Source organism: Dermacentor silvarum, chromosome 10, assembly GCF_013339745.2.
Source record: "Dermacentor silvarum isolate Dsil-2018 chromosome 10, BIME_Dsil_1.4, whole genome shotgun sequence".
Lineage (NCBI taxonomy): Eukaryota > Metazoa > Arthropoda > Arachnida > Ixodida > Ixodidae > Dermacentor > Dermacentor silvarum.
The window spans coordinates 122,035,601-122,057,644 of record NC_051163.1 but is presented as its reverse complement, the minus strand read 5'-3'; the positions used below and the strand labels follow the sequence as shown (position 1 = coordinate 122,057,644).

General features: G+C 45.5%; 1 protein-coding gene across 2 annotated transcripts in view; it reads left to right on the top strand.

Annotated features, from left to right (window-relative positions):
• Positions 1 to 6,022, top strand: part of LOC119466556 (uncharacterized) — a 75,413-nt gene extending 69,391 nt beyond the window's left edge. For both annotated transcript variants that reach the window (XM_037727078.2, XM_037727081.2), the window contains exon 2: positions 1,089 to 6,022. In XM_037727078.2, coding sequence (XP_037583006.1) covers positions 1,342 to 2,925 — 1,584 coding nt within the window. In that variant the 5' untranslated portion in view covers positions 1,089 to 1,341 and the 3' untranslated portion in view covers positions 2,926 to 6,022. The remainder of the gene's footprint in view (positions 1 to 1,088) is intronic.
• Positions 6,023 to 22,044: the final 16,022 nt, after the last annotated feature.

Sequence of the window (22,044 nt, the reverse complement as noted above, 5' to 3'; positions counted from 1 at the left end):
CGCTGCTTGAGTGCGGATCATAAAATGCTAACACAGCAGAAAAAATCATTCAATGTATTGTGGTTAACGAGCATGCTTTTGCAGATCAGTAATTAAATAACAGCTTTTTATTGCGATAGCAATTATATGGACACTTCAACCGGATTTCTGCCGTCGCCGTCGCCGTCGCCGTGAGGTTCCCTATAGATAAAATCTTCACCGCGAGCCGTATGCCCGAGCGGAAGCGTGCGGGGACACGCGCTATCACAGAGAGCGAACGCACTCAATCACCCACGCCCAAGCAAGGAAGCGGGAAGCCAGCGCCGTAGGGAGCGCGGGGGGGGGGCGCACTTCTACTCTGCCAACAACCGCGCTCGTCGCTCGTCCGCACCGTCTCTTATCTCCACACGGCTCTGACCTTTATGCGCCGTGCATTCGCCGCTCAGTTTCCGTTGAAGCGATAGACCGCACGTACCTTCGCCCGCTGCGGCGTATGGGCTCGCTGCCAGCGTTTTGACTGTCGTTGTCTGCAGTCATTCAGTGTGATCTATTCATGTTTGTTTGTGCGCGCTCACACCACGCTTGTTTATTCAGTTAGTAATAGTCTTGCCACATTTTCCAACGCACGCTACACATGCAATGCTGCCCGGATCTGCAGTGCAGCACTACAGGTGTGTCCCTTCGCACGCGCTGCCCACGGGAAGCGCTTCTCATCAACACCACCGTTTCACACGCGCCTTCTCGTGGCCATCGAGTCTCTCTTCATGTCGGTCTACTTACGCCGCAGCACACCTGCTTACTTAATCAGCTCATGTTTACTACAATTCATATTGCTACCAAAGCCGCTCACCTTACTTCGTATGACATTGCTGTGTTGCTATCGCATTCATTGCTTCGCCCTTAGGGTGGAACTGTGACATCTTTTTCCTTGTGAATGTCCGTTGTTTGCTCCAAACCTTTATTTACATGCGAAATAAATCATGAATATCAGTGAATGGTTGCAACGTCGTATAATTTTTTTGTTCACGATCTGCATTTATAGTAATAAAAACCAATGTTCACCCCTTGTAAGCATCTCATATATTTTTGTTTTTGTCTTTTTCGTGCAGGTTTTAGAGATTGACGGAGAATCTTCAAGCATGAGGACCGAATGCTGCTCCCTCTGCCCTCTGATCGCATCTTCCAAGGACGGCTGCGAGATTTTGAACTGAACGTGCAAAGAAACGGCATCCCCTCTATTGAAGAAGAGAAAGAGAGCTGTGAGGGTTGAGCCACGATGACTTGGGAAGGTGTGGTTACACTTCGCAAGAAGAAGAAAGGCGACTAACCCGAACGATAAGGAGAGGCCAGCGCGGAGCCGCTATGAAGCAGGAGTCCTGCGATGGCGATGTCCTGCTGAGGCCTAGATCGTGTTCTTCGTCATCCACACCAGAGAGTGACCTGTGTCGAGACGACACCGATGATAATGGCTACTATGACTTTCCCATGGACTTGCGTAAGAAGTCGCCCAAGAGCCCTGACTACCATTCTGGTGAGGATGAATGTGAAGAAGGGGAGACGATGACTGTGGCCAGGCGACGCCCCATTCACCCGGTGGCGCTTAACCACGCCTGGCAGAAGATACTTCTAAATGCTCTGCCGCCACCGGCCGTCGCTGCGGCATTCCAACATGGTGCCAAAAGGCATTCGGAACTCAGCGCCCGACTCATGGATGTCGGTGAACAGAAGTTAATGCCATCTATTATGACACGCGTGAGCGATGACCCGTGCGCAGTAGAGAGACCGTGTCAGGATGACAAGGAAAATCGCTGCGCTTGCGCTTGCCGCGGACGAAAAGACGGAAGCCCCGGAAATGATCTACTCGACTTGCGGAAAGAACCAGCCAAACCCGAGGCACAAGGGCGAGGTCCTCTCATGAGCGGCCCGTACCGCACAGACAAGGACTCCAACCCAACGCTCATCCGATTCCTCGAGTCGCGCGCTCTCTCTCCTCAGCAGCAAAGGCACGAGAACGACACTCCCGAGGATTTATCGTCGCACAAGTCGTCTCTTCCTGAAACACACAACCATGAGAAGCACAACAACCACCAAGACCAGGCAGTCAAGAGGGCAGCAAGCTGTCCAAAGCTCTTCGAGATCACCAGTGAAAGCCTCGTCGAACGACTGATGCGGGCGCGCTGCAAGTCCGACAGCGAAATACAGAACCGCCTCAACAGCGGGGCTATGAGGCCTGCCAGCAACGAGGAATTTTCGATGTCCTCGCCACCACCCAGGGATCAGCGCTCACCGTCTCTGACGCTCAAGAGAAGGATACTAGGTGGAATATCAACACCCGACCGAGGTACCGGCAAGGACGAAGACGAGGCTGACTACAAGCAACCGCGAGTTCGCATCGAAACCATCTCCAAACCAGGCTCACGACCATGCTCCCCAGTCTGCGACCCGAGGGCGCCACAAGAGACTCTCTTGCAGCAGCTGCGGCATCTGGCGCCCGCAGCGCTTCCCCTGAGCATTTACGCTTACTACACGCAGATTATGCAACGGCTACACGAGCACGAGCTTCTCAAGCGGCACCTCGAAGGCATAGCCGCGTCCGGTGTCATGCCGAATCCACTTCTCGTGCCGGTGACCATGGCCTCCTCCGTAACACCCGGTCTGGAACCACTCGAAGAGCAGGACGAAATAGGACCGGCAGCCGCGAACCACCTCGACTCGTACAACTGCGGGATGCGCAAGAGAGCCCCGCGCGCGCTGACAGGCAAGCACGTGAAACACGGCACCGGCGCCAGTCCATCGACACTACTAACGCTGAGGCAGAAGATCCAGGAGCGTCAACGAGCACGTCAGTTAGGCCTGCTCGAGCCCGCAGTACGCACACTCAAGGGAACCAGGAAAAATTTCGGCAAAGGTTCCTCGAACGGGAAAAAACAGGCAGTGAAAAAGTGAGCGCGAATCAGCGTTACAACGGGATGGCGCCAACGTAGCAGCTGGCAAAGTGGACTGCGTAAACAGGCAACACTAAACAAGACACACCTTTTGACGAACGTTAGGCACAAATTCTATCGAGATCGTCGGAAACGCCACTGAATGACTAAGGCGAACAAAATGCTACTTTTTTCGTGTACTTTATGAAATATTTCATTCACTCTCTTACTTGACCCAGGCGGCCCCGCAGAGCGCTATGACACTTGACCACCGACATCGAGACAGGGACAAAAGTTGTCGCTTAATGATTGACTGAATGCGACATTTCAGTGTTCAGCTTTTGCCACCGCAGTGCTCAAACACAGTAAAATTGTACTAGATGGCCCTCTCACCAACCGAGGTTTCGCGCTCCTGCAACTTAATTTCATTGGACGCTGTACACTCTTGAACACAAGTGGCTGATTCAATGTCTCCCACAGCCAAAGATACGGTGACAATTTTGATAAGCTTGCATATAACATCTATACGAATGGATAAACCACTGTGCTTTCTCTATTTCAAGTGCGCTATTGCTGTGTTCGCATCAGAAGAATACTGTAGATGCATATTTGGAAAGAACATTCTACGTAATAGGACCCGCTTCGAATAGATCGTTCAACTGGACTGCAGATCTATGCAGACCGCAGATTGGTGCTTTGTGTCTCTTCCACAGTTACCGACCTCTGCTCAATCTTCGTATGTCCTAAAGTAAAGGCTCGATTACATTTTCAATCATTTAATGAAGCGTGTATTGTAAACATAGGCGAATTGAAAGAAATCATCTGCCGCCAAAAATAGTTAACTGCGAAGCAATCACAGCCCGCACAAGTGCCTTCCAGCCTGTGAGCCGCTTACTGGAACATCATTGTGTTACACTGCGTGTAGTGAGTGTATCAAGGCCTCGCTGACACGGCAGAATGGATTTAGCATGGTACTTTCTCTTCTCAAGAACGTGACAAAAACATACTTATATAAGCACATGCAGCACATATTAGCAAGCTTAGTTTATAAATGGTATGCTATCTACATTGCGTACCCCCCTCCCTCGTGTAGGAATCTCCTGTTACAAAAATAACTCCACATTCCACAGCTGAGGCAAAAACTGCGTCCAAGTTCAACTAGGTCTTTATGTATCGGATAAGGTACAAACGCCATCTGAGTGCTCAGAGAGTGTGCTGACATGCGCACGTCTACCTATTCTGTTTCAGTCCGGTTTTGTTTCCGTAATTGCTGTTGAAGAACATTTATGCATGTAGACTGCACATTGTGTTGGCCCTTCTATGTTACACTACTACAACATTCCACTCGAGTGTTCCTCTATGTTTATTCTCTTGCATCATTACTCGTATACAGCAGCGTGTTTCTCCTTAGAATTGTCATGTACACTGATCGCTTGACATCCAGTTTTCATGCGCTAACTTCGGGACTGTTATTAGAACATAACCTGTTGAGAAGTTTTTAATTCATGAGCCCTTTAGTGACATGGTGGCTGGTACTTCTTAAAGGCAGACAAGACCATTTTTTTAAACGAAATTTTTGAAGATATCATAATAAAATGTTCGTGTTGGGATGTTTCAATGTCTAGGAAGTCGCAGTTGGCTAATGAAAATTCGGTGTCAAGTGTAATCTAAACAGTACACACAATGCTATGTCACCAATATTGCACTGATGACTATTAGCCTACTTCCGTCCCTATCATCATTCTGCTGCTCCCAGAAAAGGCAAAAGTGGCATCGGGCACAGTGTGGTTATTCTGGAAATATTTTGTCATTTATTTAACCAGGTTTAGGACCATATGAGCAGCTGGGTTGCCTAGGAGATGGAATTTATGGTTTGGGTATATATTCAGTTGATTTCTTTCTGTTTAATTACGTTGTTTAAAACACCAATAATTCAAAATTTTACTAAGTAGTGCTTTCGGCTGCTTACCGTATATTTAAAGGCTAGCTTTTGTATTCTGTACACAAAACCTGCATGGAATTATTAACGTGAGATCATTATTCAATGCTAATTAATGGTCGCATAATTTTTGCTGCAAGTTGATACAATAAAAATTAGCATGAATAAACCTCACTCACCCGCGTATTCGCGAAAGATGCAGCGTCTCTTCTGCAGAACGCGCATTTTTTTAATTCTGTCAAGATTATTTCTCCGGTATCTCGTCATACTTTTGTATAGGTTGCTTGATGATTGCTTTCAAATTTTAAAGCAGCTTGCGCGGATTCCAAGATAAGGGAGACTCGATTTTAAAAGCCCGGTTAATGAGCATGATAACAGTACCGCTATTCTGTGACTAATAATCAATCTATCACTGTGACCTGGCTGATAAACTAAAATTTCATGTTAAGAAACTTATTATAAAATCCCTTAAAGCGCACTTGTACTCATGAGCTCGGTTTAATTGTCTACGAACCATCTACGGAAGCAAAAATTATCGGATAAGCATGCTTATTAATTAGTCTGAATTTGTAATAACGCAACCTAAATGTATTTGCTACTTTATTTCAAGCAATAAGCAACATCACAAGATTGAGGCTACAAGCGCACTTTCTTTTTCTGTGAATACTTGCTTACGACCCACCGCCCTTAAAAATAAAGACATTGCTATGCCCTCTATTGAGCAATGCGAAATTCTGTTGCCTTTCTTTGAGGTATATCTATGCAAATTCATCTGATAATACTTTATGATGTGGTCGTTTTATGCGGAAAACAGGCCTAGTGCAACTTGTGCAACCATTCGACATCGTTAAATCACGAGACCGATATTCATTCAGCTACGAATTCCTTAGCACCTGCTTTCGTGATCGCAGAAAACATTTTTCTTCAATGACGCTACTTAAAATGATTATTCCTGAAAAACTTTCTGCAAATTTCAAGACATTTCCTTGATTTTTTGTATCTGGTGGGGATGGAAGCCATTATGCTATTGTGTTCTTTCTGTCTACAGCTGCCGGCAGTGAAACGTCAATTGTGAAAGAAAAATATTTTTCTACACGTGTTTCTGTAAATCTTTGTGTGCGTCCTACATTGTCTGTATTTATATTGTATCTTCTGTATTAAAATGAGTATTTTATCAATACTGGAAGAATTCTTGTCGATCACAGCGGCTCGCTTGCAGCCAAGAAAATTAAATTATTCCAGGTGAGTTCCATTAGCACAAAACAATGGACGGGGTCGCGTGTTTTCGGATACACGCAGACATACATGCAAGAGAAGGACAACTGGAGTAAAAAAAAACGGAACGGGCAACTGAGATGCCCCAAAGGCTGGAGAACTTGAGAAGTGAAATTTATTGTTGCACCGCCAATGGAGATGGCACTGCCTCGTCCATAATGCGGACTTAGGGCATACCATGTGAAAATCCAGTATTCTTTACACAGATCTGGCTAACTTGGCCCCAGTCAAGCTCGGCAAATCTATTGCTTTACAACAGCAAAAGCGGAAGCCTGTTGCGCCCGTGAAATCAACCGCGGAGGTCAAACTCAAGCTGCTCAAAGGTCTTGCGACAGTTCAAGTGGCTGGATGAGCAATGATGACATCTTCAGTAGCGGCACCCGTTGGTTGTGACATCTTTCGGTAAAGCTTCAGCAGGCATTGGGGTATACTGAAAAAAGTTGGAGCATTGGGTTATTGAATTGTGGTAGTGTATAGCATAGTAGCGAAGTTTGGGGTATTCGACAAAAGTTGGCAGCCAGATGCCCTGCTACGGAGTCGCCGCCGGTTACTTAAAATTGTTGCACTAAGTGATGGTGGCATGATGACCTTCGTAGCACACAAGGGTGGTGCTGTGGGCTTTTTGGTGCGCCTTGACGAAAGGTCGTTGATTGCAGGGAAGCACGAGGACAAAGGAAGGCACTGGACGAACAGGGGCTTGGGCAAGAAGGCACATCAGACACATAGGAACAGCCCCTCTGCGTCCATTATGCCTTCTTTTGTTCTCGTGTTTTCCTGCGCTCAACCACCTTAAGTAGCCTGCATTAGCATTTGAAAGGCACTGCAAGTAATGAGCGGAAGTGCACCAAAATTAATGAAGAACGCATAGAATCAGCCAGTGGCGTCAGTCGGCTTCCCGTCACCCTGTCCGGCTTCTCGGCGTGTCAACCCCTCCTCCCTTCTTCTTTCTCTTGCACTCGCTCCTATTTCTTAAACCACAATTTGTATAGTGAATGTGAAATAATTTAAAAGGGCAACGCTCCCATTTCGGCCTGTCATTCGGAATTAATTTCTGTAGAAAAAAAGAAACAAGGTCAATCTAGTGGCAACATGTCACATTTGTAAGCGTTTTAGAAATTGCGCCGCTACACACTGCAAACTTTCACCCCACAGTTAGCAGCTAAAATATTGCCGTGGTTCACTGTAGAGAAGAGAGGAGATATGTATTTATTAGGGAGAGTAGGAGAAGGACAAAATTCAACCTCCTTCTCTAGTACCTCGCTCCCACGCTGGGGCCCGTGGTCTTCGTCGTCAGCGTGGTTAGGCACCGACGAGAACGCGGCAATACCATACATTAAAAGCATGAAGTACGCAGTGTCCTGCACGATGGAAACGATGCTCATGGCAAAATGTTATTGTTATTTCCTATAACCCGAAACAGTTACATTTCATAAATTACCAGGGAAAAAAATATTAAGATAACAGTTTGAACAAAGCTTAGGACACCTGAGATATATTTGAGGACCTTAGTACACCTGTGGTGTTTATTCAGTCGTCGATCACGCAGACGTCACTTATTACGTTGGAAAGTTTCCTTTAATCATTAGCATATGCCAACCATTCATAACTTTGGAAATGGAGAAGCCATTTTCCAGATTTCTAGTTATAGGAACACAGCCTTCGAGCGTTCTGGCCTGCAAACAATCACTGCACACGTAAGCACAACGTTGAGCATGTGGTGCAATCTAAGTGACAAAGTGAGCAAATAGAAATAGACGATACATTTGGCGGTAAACCTGGCTGCTTTATGAAAATTGGAGACCAGCGACTGCTGTATTTGTAATCTCTGCCCCCCCCCCCCCCTTCTAGAAGCCCGATGCTTTTGTATCATAAGCAGGCTAGCGGAGTGTTTTTAAAACGTTCTCATAAAAAAACAACTATAACCCACGCTTCCCATATGACGACGCCATTATGTCTCGCGCCACCTATAAAAGTGCCTGTACGCTTACAACACACACGCTGTTCCGTCAGCGCTTCTCTGCTTCAGCTCATTCTCTTCATCGGCCCATTCAGGTGTCTCGGGTGTGGACGTTTACCGTATTCGGTTACGAGCTGCAGAACAAACAAATACTCGACTGGCGACCGCCGCACAGCCTCCGTTCAGCAGGCTGCACCCAAAGCTCATGATGTGTGATTCTAGGATTGTTTCATACTTGGTGGACATGCATAATTTTTCTTAGCTTCCCTCTACATCAAAAGTTTGCTGCGCCGCTCGTTAAGCTGTGCACAAACAGCGCAGGCAGTAAACAATCGTAGGGGATGCAAACACTCGTAGGGGAGTACAAGAATTGTAGTTCAGCTTGTTATTTATTATGAAGAGCTGACAACCAACGGGGTCATACAATTGGTGCCGCGGGAAGGAAACGCGGTCCATGAGGCAGAGTTATGATGTTAATGTATTTGTAGGCTTCAGGTGGAGTCACTGCTGATGCAATAACGGAGCAACAGCAAATCTCAGGCAGAGGCCTTCAGCCTACGATGAAGAAGAATATGCAGTTAATGATGTAGCCTGGTTCGGCAATAACATCTTCCAAAGGCGTTTTTGAACAAGTGCCTAAATATTGCCGAAATTGTTGCAATATAATTCTTAAAGCTAACATTTTTGGGTGACAGCTCCAGGGATTTAGTGACAGTGGCCTTTGTTGATACTGCGGCTGCTGCTGCCGCCACTGCTTGCTTCTCCGTTCTTTGTTCTATTTCGCAAAGTTCAAGAACGGCCCTGCCGTTCTTGAACAAAGCGGCTTGTGCGGCAGCCCCGTCCGGCAGGTGATATCCGCATTGATCTCTTCTCTTATACGAAACACAAATAGAAGAAAAGCAGCAGGTAAAATTGTACTAAAAATAGTGTTGCACATACAGGGTGTTTCAATTTAACTGCACCAATTTTTTTTTAATTGCGTGTGGCAGATAGCATATTTATAATGCTTGATCTAAACTACTTAAACTACTCGATGAGGCGGCCATTACTTCCACGAGAAATCAAACCGCCTAATTGAATAATTACCCTAATTACACTAATTACCATTTAATTATTTACTTTACGGCGCATCTTTCAATTTACTAAAGTTTGCAAGGCGTATTCACTTGAAACGAATTCTCAGGACTGAACCATTTTGGGGATATTCATTTTCAAAGTGTCCGTCGAAATGCATGGGCGCTGCAGTTAACTTTCTGAGGAAAACGTTGTTTTATGCATTGAAGCACAAAGTTAACTTGCCCTAGAAATCAAGCCGCTGGTGCCATACGATTGTATTCAGTGTGGTCGTTGTTCGTGCTGATGTCGTCAGACACGGACACTCTCACCCCACACACACAACTACTCAATTTACACAACAAACACGTTAGTCTACCTGGTATCACTTTGGGGAACCACAATCAAGGCTAGAAAGCCAGATGCCTGCAAAATGCTTCGCACAAAATAGATTCCCAAAGGCATGTGATCCGCACAATTTTTTATTCAAATGCACCGACTAATATTCGCTGAGATTCCTGTCGTTTGAGATCACACCGAAGGGGACTTACCGTACATACTGTAAGGGCCGCAATTTTTTTTGCGATTTTATCAGGGTGCCGCCTCCCCACACGAATACGCCATGTGCAATTCAATTTTCGATCCACATGTGCAAAAAATAAACCTTTTATTTATTGCAAACTTGACTTACAGCGCATACATAAACAAATTCATGTGTGTCAAGTTTGCAATGGAATACCAACTAGCCCGAACCCAAACCCTGCTTTTTATTTATGACATTATGCAGCTGGTGTCTCTCCGCCAGTGCGCTTTTGAACAGTGTTAATTCGTATGGCTTTCGCTGCAGCTAGGATGCTGCTCGTCGGCATCTTCAAAGAGGCAGTCGTCCTCAGTGCCAGCCAGAGCAATAAAAATGTTTATAAGCTTGAAAGATTTAGGGATAATGTCCAAAAACACTGCTGACCTATTGCCATCTGCAGTGCCATCAAATTGGGCAGTTATTACCATCTGGTCGTTGCGCCGATCGCTAAGGTCATTACGCCGTAAGTAAAATGCCGGCATATGTTCGCTTGCCACACTGTATTATTTAATGCGACAGCGTTAAGGGGGGGGGGGGGGGGGGGGGGGGGAGCCCGCGTCGCAGAAAATCCGGCGTTGGTGTCGGCGTCAGTGTCGGCGAAGCATCGGCGTCCATGGCATCCGTGGTGGAGAAACTCATTGCGAACGACCCAGACCACACTGGCGCTCCGCGTGGCGCAAAAGGTTAGTGAACAAAAATTGAATTTCTTAAGGTAAAATCCGTCAAGAAATTGTAAAGTACGACCTAACTACAACCTACAGACGGGTGCATAATACATATTTCATCCCAGCAGTATTTTCGTTGGATTGACTTATGGTGCCTCTACGTTTGATCAAATGGTCCGTCACGAAGGGGAAGGGAAGACATTTGTCCGTCGGGTTGTAATTTGAATATACGAGAAAAAAAGCCTGATAAGCAGCCAGGGATCTTTGAATGCTATCGCGTTCCACTCTTAAAGGCGAAGCTTAACCATCCTCCATTTCTTATGGGGTGTGGCTCCAAATTTTTTTTCTCCAAATTTGGAGCCACCAAGATAATTTTTCAGCACATCTGGCGGATAGGCACGTTGTGGAATCACAGAATTGGAGGCGAAATAGCAAAACACTAGAAAAGCTGTCTTCATGAAGCCCCTTATATTCCATCGCTGGCTCATTCCAAGGCTAGGCGCTCTCCCCAGTTCCTTGCCACAAGACAGCTGCATGATTTCCCAGATGCGTGCAATGCAGTTTACGGAGCAGTTGCCTATTTTTGCTTCACAACATCAACAATCGGCAGCGGCAGGCAGCCGTGGCACCACGTTCAAGATTGATCGGGTGCATAATAAATATTTCATCCCAGCAGTATTTTCATTGGATTGACTTATGGTGGCTCTACGTTTGATCAAATGGTCCGTCACGAAGGGGAAGACATTTGTCCGTAATGGGGAAACCGAAATACAAAAGACCCTTCACAGTGGAACCCCTGCTTAGAAAAGGAGAACCCTGCGGGCTTGCTTTCCTGGATAACGTCTGCGCATTCAGTCATCAGTGACGACCTTTGGGGGAGAGGGCCAATTTGGCTAGCAAAGTGAGCCGAATAGCCTCAGAGCACAACTGCAACACTGCTTGCGACGGAACAATGTACACTCGAGGCCGTCACGCTACATGCGTAGTCGGAGCCCAACCTCGCAATCTTCGATTAGGGTAGGTAAAGCTTCTAGACCCGCGTGCTTAGAGTGACCATCTAGATCCTTAGATTCACCGATGTTTGCAGACTGCTAACAGGTCTCAAAGAGAATATGTTAACGACTGCAGAAATTGCCCTTATGGAGGTCCACTGACTCTACTACACCAAACTCAAGGCTTCCCAACGGAAATAGCCGCCCCGAAAGCCGGACGCACAAAGGAAAAGTGATCGTGGAGAAGAGTTCTGCACCCATTTATTGTAGAGGACGACAGACTTCTGCACTAAAGAACACGACTACAGGACGCGTAGACTAGTGTAGCATCGAGAACCGTATACTTCTTTCTGGGGATCGTCGGGTGACGCAGCTGACCTCCTCAGCGTCCACAAGCAGCTCTTCCATGCTGGGACTACAATTACGCTCACAGACCTACGGGAGCAATTCTGAATTCTGACCATCAAGCAGTGCGTGAAAAAAAAAAGTTATCGCGAAGGGCTCGTGCTGCGTTCCCTTCTGCGCAAAACCCGCCTGTGTCCCTCTGTATAGCACTGCATGCAGCACGCGCGCACGTTTCCCAGTCTTTTGACAAAGTAGGAGTGAATTTTTCATGGCCGATATACGGGAAAGGTCAACCCGTTGAGAAAGCCCATGCTGTAATCTTCACGCGTGCCGCAGTACGAGCCATTCATGTGGAGCGTGTTGCACATGCTACCGCTGAATGCTTTCTGCAATATTTTCTCCAATTCTCCACTCGCCGCAGGTTGTTTACTCTGACAATCCTTTATGTTTGAAGTGCGCTTAGGGAGAGCTTCGTTCGTTATATGAACTCTTATGAGGCAGTGCAATTGGACACTTTTTTTGTTGGCATTAAGTTTGTGTAAGTTATCTCCAGAACGCGCTCCTTGGTAGGTTGAGTTCTGGGTGGACGTGGTTCGATCTGTCAAGGAGAGCCAAAGAAAACCTTTTGGTACATTGTTTATAAGATACGAACAGATAACGACTATTTGAACTGAAGTTCAAACCTTTATAAACAGTCGCCAATTAAGCAATACTACATAGGTACACCCAGAAGTGCTAATTTCGTGCATTGTTGGAGGCCCAAGACCCTTCGCAATATCATAACGCTCAAGGTTGAAGTCACGAAGCATTGTGAGCTGCATGAAGCACAGATTCTACGTCACAAGAATCAAGAAAGCTTCTTGTAGCTCTGGTGTAAAGGGTACCTGGTTTTGCTCAGAAACACCCAGAATAGACCCGCGCTATAACTCCAACACAAATGAGGATTTTTTTTTTTCAAAATGGGCCAAATCCCGAAACCAAAACTAGGCTAAATTTGGCTGCAACAAAAACTACTTGCAAGTGGCTTCCATTTACGACACTGTTCAAAACGAAATGGGTCAAATGCACATAGAAACACATACTCAAAGGAGCTATTCCGAATCAAAAATGAGCCAAATGCGAGGCATGTTTCAATCAAAGTGAGCCAAATCCACTCAACCAATGAGGGAGCTCCCCGCGCACCCCGTGATCAAACAGCCAAAATGACCGCCACTACTCTGCTTCCCGCCTGAACGTGTGGCTTTGTTTTGGTGTTTCTTATCCAAATTTGCTCGTTTGAAATGGAAGAAGACGGTAACGAAGAGATTGGTGACCGGTCCATTCCCAGAAGAGGAATTAGTGGCCCTAGACTGCGTAAAGTGCGCGCAGCGCGAAACTTAGCACTGCCCAAGTGCGAGCACAAGAAGAAAACGTTGAAGTGCGCTCTCGTTTCAACAACTTCCGCAAAAAGTTTCAAGGACGAATTCTTTGGACTTCCGAAACAACAGCGTGGTGCTTTTATTTTAATGTTTTGCTCTTCAGAACCCGTGAAGCGCCGGATAACTGCGGATACACGCTCCCCACCGTGGGCTCTCAGCGACATACAATGTACGCCTCGACGACGAAAAGGTGATTCGAGTGTGTCGCGATATGTTTTGTGCTGCGCTAGGAGTCAGCTACAGTACCGTCACAAGATTGCTAAAGCACAAGCATGAAAAAGGTGAAATCAAGCCTGAAAGTCGAGGCGGCGACCACAAAGTAAGAAAGTATGGTCACAAGCGTGCAGCCATAGTTTCATTTATAGAGCGCGTTCGCGCTAGAGAGTCGCATTACTGCCGACAGAAGACGAAGAAGCTTTACCTTACCTTAAGCCTTACTTTACCTTAAGCAGCATGAAGAGTTGAAGTATTTTTTCGAGGTTTTCAACAGGTTCCAAGATCAAGAAAGGGGAGCCGACGAACAGGAAGAGTGCGCGTGTTGCCGAGAAGACACTCCTTCTGTCCACATCTAGGCCTGGTCTCGGCACCCAGTGGCCTCTCTTCTAGTGCAAGAAAGGATTGCAGCTATAAAATCACAGTCGTTAATACTTTCTTGCAGAATATTTCTAAAAATTAATCGCATAATCGATTTTTTGTCTTTTCTGTGTTGCAAAGGCCTGCATCAATAAAAATTTTTTTTTCAAAATGGGCCAACTCCTGTGTGACGAATCTATTAGTGCCAGATCCAAACTTTAAAGGTTCGTATCTGGTAAAGTAATGACGTCACATTTTTATTTAGGTGCTCCCATGAGGTCCTTTGCTGATATGTGTACCATGACAAAAAATTAATTCAGCAGGTGCCACCGTTCCATTAGTAGGAAAGAACGACGTTATTCTCAATTCCACTTAAAGTGAACCTGGCTCTTTTAGAACAAAAACTCATCAAATAGGAAGAAGTAATGTGGTTATCACACGAGATTACTATAGGAAATTTTTTTACCTACACTTCGTGCAGTCTCGTGTAGACGAGTGCACTGCCATGCAGGCTATGACGTCATGTGCTGCACTTGGCTCGCTGGACAGTAGCCAATCAGAGAAGTCTTCTGCATCAGCAGACGAAAGAGAAAGAGAGAAAAGTGCGCACCTTCCTCTGTGACACATGGTCACGCCAACACTTCGCGACCGTCCTTGAAGAGATAGAGAAAACTTAATTTTGATGGGGCTCGGAGAGGGGTGGATCCCCGCGGTGGGTGGAGCCTTCAGTCCAGGACCGCAGTGTTGGTGGCTGCACATTCGCCTCTGGCGACCAGCTTTTGCTGATCCTGGAATGTGGTACTGGCCAGCATCATCTCCCACTGCCGTTCGAATATTCACTATCATCGCTATATTAGTGCCGACAGCCACAGAAAAAATGTCGCCACACATTTGCAACGCCTGCCTGCTTATGTGTCGTCTGCTGCCTACACTCATGAAACCGTAGTGTAGAAACTCTAGTTTTCATTCTACACTACACCTATTAATAATGGCTTCATGTAGGTTGGCGGAGCTACACTTTTCTACACCAAGGAAAAAAACAACTTCGAGAACGTTTAATCTTCGACTTTAAGAGTGAAACGCGGTAGCATTCAAAGATCTCCGACTGCTTCTCACGCGGCAAGTGCTGCTTATGTAACCGTAATGTTTGCTGGAAGACGCTGGCGGCGAACGCTGTGCACTAAGGCGAGATTTTTAGTAGAAACGCGGCCTCCTGCGTGTGTCGACCCCAGAGGTAGTACACAGCCGCGCCAAAAATATTACATCATTTTCAGGTGTATTTTATTGTTTCGCACTTTTAATATTTCAATCTGAGAAGATTTAACACAAAAGAGTGCGCTGTCGCTGCTTTGTTTCATGACATTTCTTTGTAGGCGGTCATTTTCAAAATACTGAGGAATAACTTTACCAAGAATGTAAGAGATGGTATAAGCAACTCTACTGATAGAATGGTGGAGCAATATAACCCGCATAATACCGCATGTAAAGGCAGACCAATTCAGACTGGTGCTCGCAAAGAAATATGCAACTTTTGAACAGAAAGATGAAGATAACCTAGAGGTAATGAATAAAACCGTAACTAGGCTGATCTCAGAAGCAGCAATTGAAGTGGGAGGTAAGGCACCAAGGGTAACCAGTAGGTAAGCTCTCCCAAGTAACAAAGGACCTAATAAAGAAACGCCAAAGCATGAAAGTCTAAAATTGAAGCGATCAGATAGAATTCGCCGAGCTGTCAAATATGATCAACAAGAAGAAAGCAAGGGATATTCGAAATCATAACGTGGGAAAGATTGTTTATTTGTGAATAAAAAAGAACAGTGAGACATGCAGCCACGTACACAAGGGAAGAACTGGACTGGATTTCTATATAAATTCACTTTATTTACCAGATAGATTGGCTGGATAGCGCTGCACTAGGCACCTTTCCCTTTTTTTGCCATAAATCTGGCGCTCGTGTTTCTTGTGCACGCGTCTCACTGGTTTCCCTATCACAAACACAAACATTACATAATACGTGCAAACCAATTACTATTACAAATACAGGCTTGCGCGATAGGTACAAACCAAATAGTGAAGCTTGTGGAAAATGAACCAAAGCATGTCACAGCCCGAACCAGCTGCGCGGGATAATGTCACAGGCGGTGACGTGCCTGCAGTGACCACTTGACGTGTAAATTTCGTAAGTGTGCGTACGAGCACTTTCCCAACCGTTCCCAACTGAAGCAAACGTACGCACAACATCCGGTCGTGAACCAAGAACGATAGCTTTTGTTACAGCCGAAACATTGCACCAGAGTCGTGCAGGCATGACCTACTAATATGTTGTGATGCCCTCGGAGGGGATGCATGGATCAGTTAAACACTGTTCCGACTGCGTCAAATCAATAAGCATGACGAACACCCTCCGTGCAGTGCTATGGTGGCTACGCCGGCTCGCGCTTCTTGCCTCTAGCAAGATGGCGGCGACGGGCTTCACTTTTGAAGAGCTACCTCCACTCCGCAAGTCAAAGTTGTTGTTGTTGTTGACCTGAGTGTTCGTGGTGCATATCCACAGTGGGGGATTGGCCAAAAGTCGGGTTGTTATATTCGGTGTATAAAAACAAGAAAATTAGCTATAGAACGCAGAAGAATAGAACGTAAGATTTTGTGAGAGTGGAAAAACTAATAATGGGTAAAAAAGAAATAAATGGATAAAAAAATTATGGTCGGGAGGCGGACAATAAGTCTAGCCTAGTAATCAATTAGATTTAATCAGATAATTTTGGATTTCCAAGCAAGCATATCTGTGGCTGAACCCAGTAATAAAGGCTCAAAAAGATGGGATCACAGTCTCCGATAAATCTACGCCAATATTGCGAAGAGGGATTTCCGGTAGTCTTTTTCTTATTGGAAAATACGAAAAACACCTCCTACAAGACAACACCACCTACAAGACAACACACCACCTACAAGACAACAAGAAATGGTCTATTGTCTCCGCTTCGCCACGGAATGAGCATAATTGTGAGGGGGCCAGACCAGACCTGGGTAAGTAGAAGTTTAATCTAGGTATACGGCAGCGCAGCTTACGATGGCCACTCACATTTTCCATGTTTGGCAAATATCTCTGCGCCAAGGGTATAAAGATGTTTGTGGGTCTGGCAGCGGCATGGCAAACGGTTCTTACAAGCACGTCTGCTTCTTTTTGCAGATAGCCGCAAGTATCGCTGGCCCCTATCTTCTGAACAACGTCCCCTCTTCGATTTTCCTTCGAAACAACTGTGCGTTTGGTAGCCCTCCCTTCAGCAAAGCTCTCTACCTGGCAGGTGGCAATGCGTCCGCATTTTCGACCGACCCTGACTGTGCTTCACTCGACTGCGCATGGTACTGCACCGGAACGACATCGACATGGACACGGAACGATATAAAGCCGACACTCCGACCAATCCTCTTCAGTGGGTCTGGCAGCGGCATGGCAAACGGTTCTTACAAGCACGTCTGCTTCTTTTTGCAGATAGCCGCAAGTATCGCTGGCCCCTATCTTCTGAACAACGTCCCCTCTTCGATTTTCCTTCGAAACAACTGTGCGTTTGGTAGCCCTCCCTTCAGCAAAGCTCTCTACCTGGCAGGTGGCAATGCGTCCGCATTTTCGACCGACCCTGACTGTGCTTCACTCGACTGCGCATGGTACTGCACCGGAACGACATCGACATGGACACGGAACGATATAAAGCCGACACTCCGACCAATCCTCTTCAGTGGGTCTGGCAGCGGCATGGCAAACGGTTCTTACAAGCACGTCTGCTTCTTTTTGCAGGTAGGCTCAAAATATCCTTCTAAATGTTATAGGAGCGATGACCGTTTTCTGTTGCTGCTGCCAGACCCTCAGCACTTTGTGTGTATTTTTTAACACGAAAGTGTTTTATGCCGGGGTCCACCAAGACTTCACTGACGTATTTCCGTCACGGAAATACGTCATAGAACATAATACAAAGAAAGAAACCAGAAGAAAAAGTTCCACAAACATGCAAAATTTGGAAATCGAACCCACGACCTCTCGGTCCGCGACGATAGATCGCCGAGCGTTTAACCAATTGCGCCACAAACGCATTTGCAGAGAGCTACACAGACGCGCCTTATATATCTAACACTCCTCCGTGTACCCGCGCTCTTGCTCGGGGTGGTGCCGCCGCCTACGAGCAGAAAAGAGAAGTACTGCATTATGACACTAACGCGCACCGACAGTGAACGCTTCGGTGGTCTCAGCATACGACGCCTCGATGCCAGCATTCGAAGGGACGCTGGCATCAAGAAGCACTACCAACGCCACTTAGGTGGCGTTCACCGTACTCAGCACAGCGGAGCGTGGCCTCCGCAATTAGCTCTGAAAATGTTTCTGAAGTTGATCGCGGAGGCTGCAATTACGACGCGCTGTACGCGCTGATTTGACTCGGTGACGATTCAGTTACGTGCTTTGTCTTGCGCGTTGTATTAGTGTGTCAGTTACGTGCTTCGTCTTTCGCGTTGTGCTAGCGTGTGCAGCGTAGTGCAGCTTCCATATGCACGACGGTTGCTCATGGTCATCGACGTTGGTAGTCGTGATGGAGGAGACGTGCCACCAGGCGTCAGCGTGGGTGCATCAGCGCCTAAGGGCGCTTTAGCCACAAAACACCAATAGACATTATATATCAATGCGCAATAAACATTACACTACTTCTGTGAAGACACGTTTCACTTTCGTGTTCTATACCGATTCCTATATAAGAGGGATCAACCACATTTTTTCTGCTTCCTGCATTCATTGAGAATTTTGTTGCAACTCTCTGGAGATGTCGAGACTAATCCAGGCCCTGATAAAAATATTGAAAGTATGCTCACGGAACTACTAGCAGGACAGACGCAAATCAGTGAAGAGCTCTCTACGCTCAATTCAAGATTGACTTCTTTTGAACAACGTTTAACGAACATTGAAACGTTGGCTTTAACTGCAAATGATGCCCTTCAGCGAGTTCATGATCTTGAGGAAACGGTTGCGAACCTCAAAGATACAATTCACAAGCTTGATCGCAAATATGATGATCTTGAAAATAGATCCCGCAGGAACAATTTGATCATTTACGGTTTGAAAGAACCATCAGATGAAACTTCTGAGGCATTGCTAGCTTCTGTAACGGACTTGCTGTCTTCTAAGCTTGGTGTCCAATGTGGGTCCATTGAGCGCTGCCACAGACTTGGCACACGAAGTAATGAAAAGAAGCGGCCTGTAATCTTCAAGTTGCTGGACTTCAGAGCTAAGCTTGAAATACTTAGAAATGCCAGAAAACTGAAAGGGTCTAATATATACATTAACGAAGACTTTTCTGAACGTGTACGGCAAATCCGCAAGGATTTGTGGGATCACTCGGTTGGTATTCGCAAACAAGCAGGCAAATGTAGATTACAGTACGATTGCCTGATAGTCGACAACGTTCGCTACACGTGGGACAACGTTCGCAAAACAATCGTTCAGGCTCCTCGTGCCACCGCTTCTAGGCGCACAGAGTGACTTGGTAATGAACATAAACTTACACTTTTGAACATAAATGCTCGAAGTTTGCTTAACAAGGTTGAAGATTTCAATTGGTTAGCAGAATGTCACAATCCGTCAGTGATCTGCGTAACTGAAACATGGCTAAACAACTCCATATCGGATTCTGAAATTTTGCCTCCAGCCTATTCGGTCGTAAGAAACGACAGGCAACTTGGTAAAGGTGGGGGCGTAGCTCTCTTTATTAAAAAAGGCATTGAATTTTTAGTACTCCCAGAACTTCCGCATGCTGAGTCTGTTTGGTGCCGCATAAAGGTTTCTGGTATTGTGACAGTAGTGGGCGCTGTTTATCGACTGCCTGGTTCTGAAAATGTATTTTCCCATATGACAGAATACATAGCCAAAAACAGACTTCATAATTATAAAATGATCATCACAGGTGATTTCAATACGCCCTGTATTGATTGGGCCTTATTAACCTCAACAGGTCGCGAAAAGGCAGTTTGTGACTCCCTGATTAATATGGCCGTTTCATTTGATTTGACACAAGTGGTTGAACGTCCAACCAGAGCAAACTCTGTTCTTGACCTTGTTTTTATTAATCAACAACTGCTACAGTACGGTTTTGAGTGTGACATAGTTGATAGTTTATCAGATCACAAGGGTGTTTTGGTACAAATTAACGTGGTCTGCGAACCTTGTAACCCGAAATTCAACGTTGTTACCGACTTCGCCCATGCTAATGATCGTGATATTGTTGAACTGTTGGAATCTTCCTTTGGTGATTTCGTGGCAAGCAGTGAAACCTGCAATGTTGATGCTTTGTTAGAACAGTTTTATAGTATAGTGCGTACCTGTGTGCTGCAGTTCGTGCCACAAAAGTGTGTAAAACATAACCCGAATCATCCATGGTACACACGTGACATAATCCAGCTCATACGACGCATTAAACGCATGCGCAAGCGTAACCGCCTACGCAGCGAAAGTCACGATGCACTCCTTTTCTCGCTCAAATCTGAACTAAAGACAAAGATGATAGAAGCTAAAAACTTTTACTTTAACACGACATTAACAAAGTTCATGAAAGAAAATCCATCGAAATTTTGGAAAACAATACTTCCCTCTTCTCATGACTCTGTAGCGATCATTGTCAACGATCAGATTTGCACTGATCCTATCACCATCTCTGAAGGCTTTAATAACTATTTTCATTCTGTCTTTCATCAAGATGATGGTTCCTACCCCCACTTCGTTCATAGTTCCGCACACGAATTGCCCAGTCTCGAAGTAACTTACGCAGGGGTTCATAATCTGTTGCTGAAAATTGACGCAACTAAGAGCGCGGGACCTGACGCCATACCTAATATGTTCTTAAAGAGGTACTCGGAATGGAATGCCCGGTATCTTACAGTAATTTTCAACAAATCGCTGGACACGTCAACCGTTCCCCGAGCTTGGAAAATTGCTAGTGTCATCCCAGTGTTTAAATCTGGCGATAAACAACTAATAGCTAACTACAGACCGATATCTCTTATTTCCACTTGATGCAAGCTTCTTGAGCACATTATTCATAAACACATGGTTCAGTACCTAACCTGTCATAATCTGCTTTCCGAAAACCAGCACGGCTTTCGAACCGGTTTTTCTACTGTCACGCAGCTCATTCAATTTACGCACGACATAGCTTCTGCACTCAACAATCGCGATCAAATGGATGCAATTTTTATTGACTATTCGAAGGCTTTTGACTTAGTCTGCCATAAAAAGCTTCTGTGTAAACTGCGTGCAATATTCTATGGGTCTAAATTACTAGACTGGATTACTGACTACTTACAATTAAGAACTCAGTTCGTCACTTTTAATCGCGCACAGTCATCATCAGTCACAGTCACGTCAGGTGTGCCTCAGGGTTCGGTGCTTGGACCTCTGTTATTTGTAATTTACATTAATGATGTAGTAAATGTTACTAGTAACACCGCCGTCAAGTTGCGTCTGTATGCTGATGACTGCGTCCTATACCGCACTGTTACCAATGCTAATGATCAACAGGAATTAAACAATGTTTTTTCATTGTTCTGCGAATGGAGTAACACTTGGCAAATGAAAATTAATTTCACTAAAACAGTCGCAATGACCTTTGGTAACAAAAAGAAACCGCTACATTTCTCTTACAATGCTAATGGTAGTCACTTGTCCCACGTTAATGACTTCAAATACCTGGGTGTGATCTTTTCACATAACTTAAAATGGCATGCTCACATTAATCACATCTCTGGAAAAGCACTTAGGAAACTCGGTTACCTTAAACGAACCTTAAAACATGCAACAAAGGAATGTAAACTAACTGCCTACAAATCGCTAGTTCGCCCGATGCTGGAATACGCGTCAACTGTTTGGTCCCCTCACTGTGCTTGTGACATTGACCTTTTGGAATCAGTTCAGAAAAAGGCAATCAGATTCATCTGTGGTCGTTATGATCGAGACTTTTCACCTTCATCACATGCTCGCATCTTATCATTGCAGACTTTGAAACATAGGCGCACACGTGAAAGAATCATCTTGCTTCACAAGATTATTCACACGTCATCCGGTATTCAGGCTCCCTTCTCTTTTAAATCTCCTAGCGTACGCGCAACCCGTCATAGCCATGCACTAAACATTGTTCCTTTCAGGACACATATTGACTGTTTTAAATTTTCTTTTTTTCCGCACACAATTGAAATATGGAACAACTTGGATGGTTCACTACGCGCATTGCCTTTTGCAGAGTTCATTGAGCAATTACCTAACCTTATCGCCTGTTAGTTTGTTTGTATAATCTTAGTGTTTGTTCGTTTG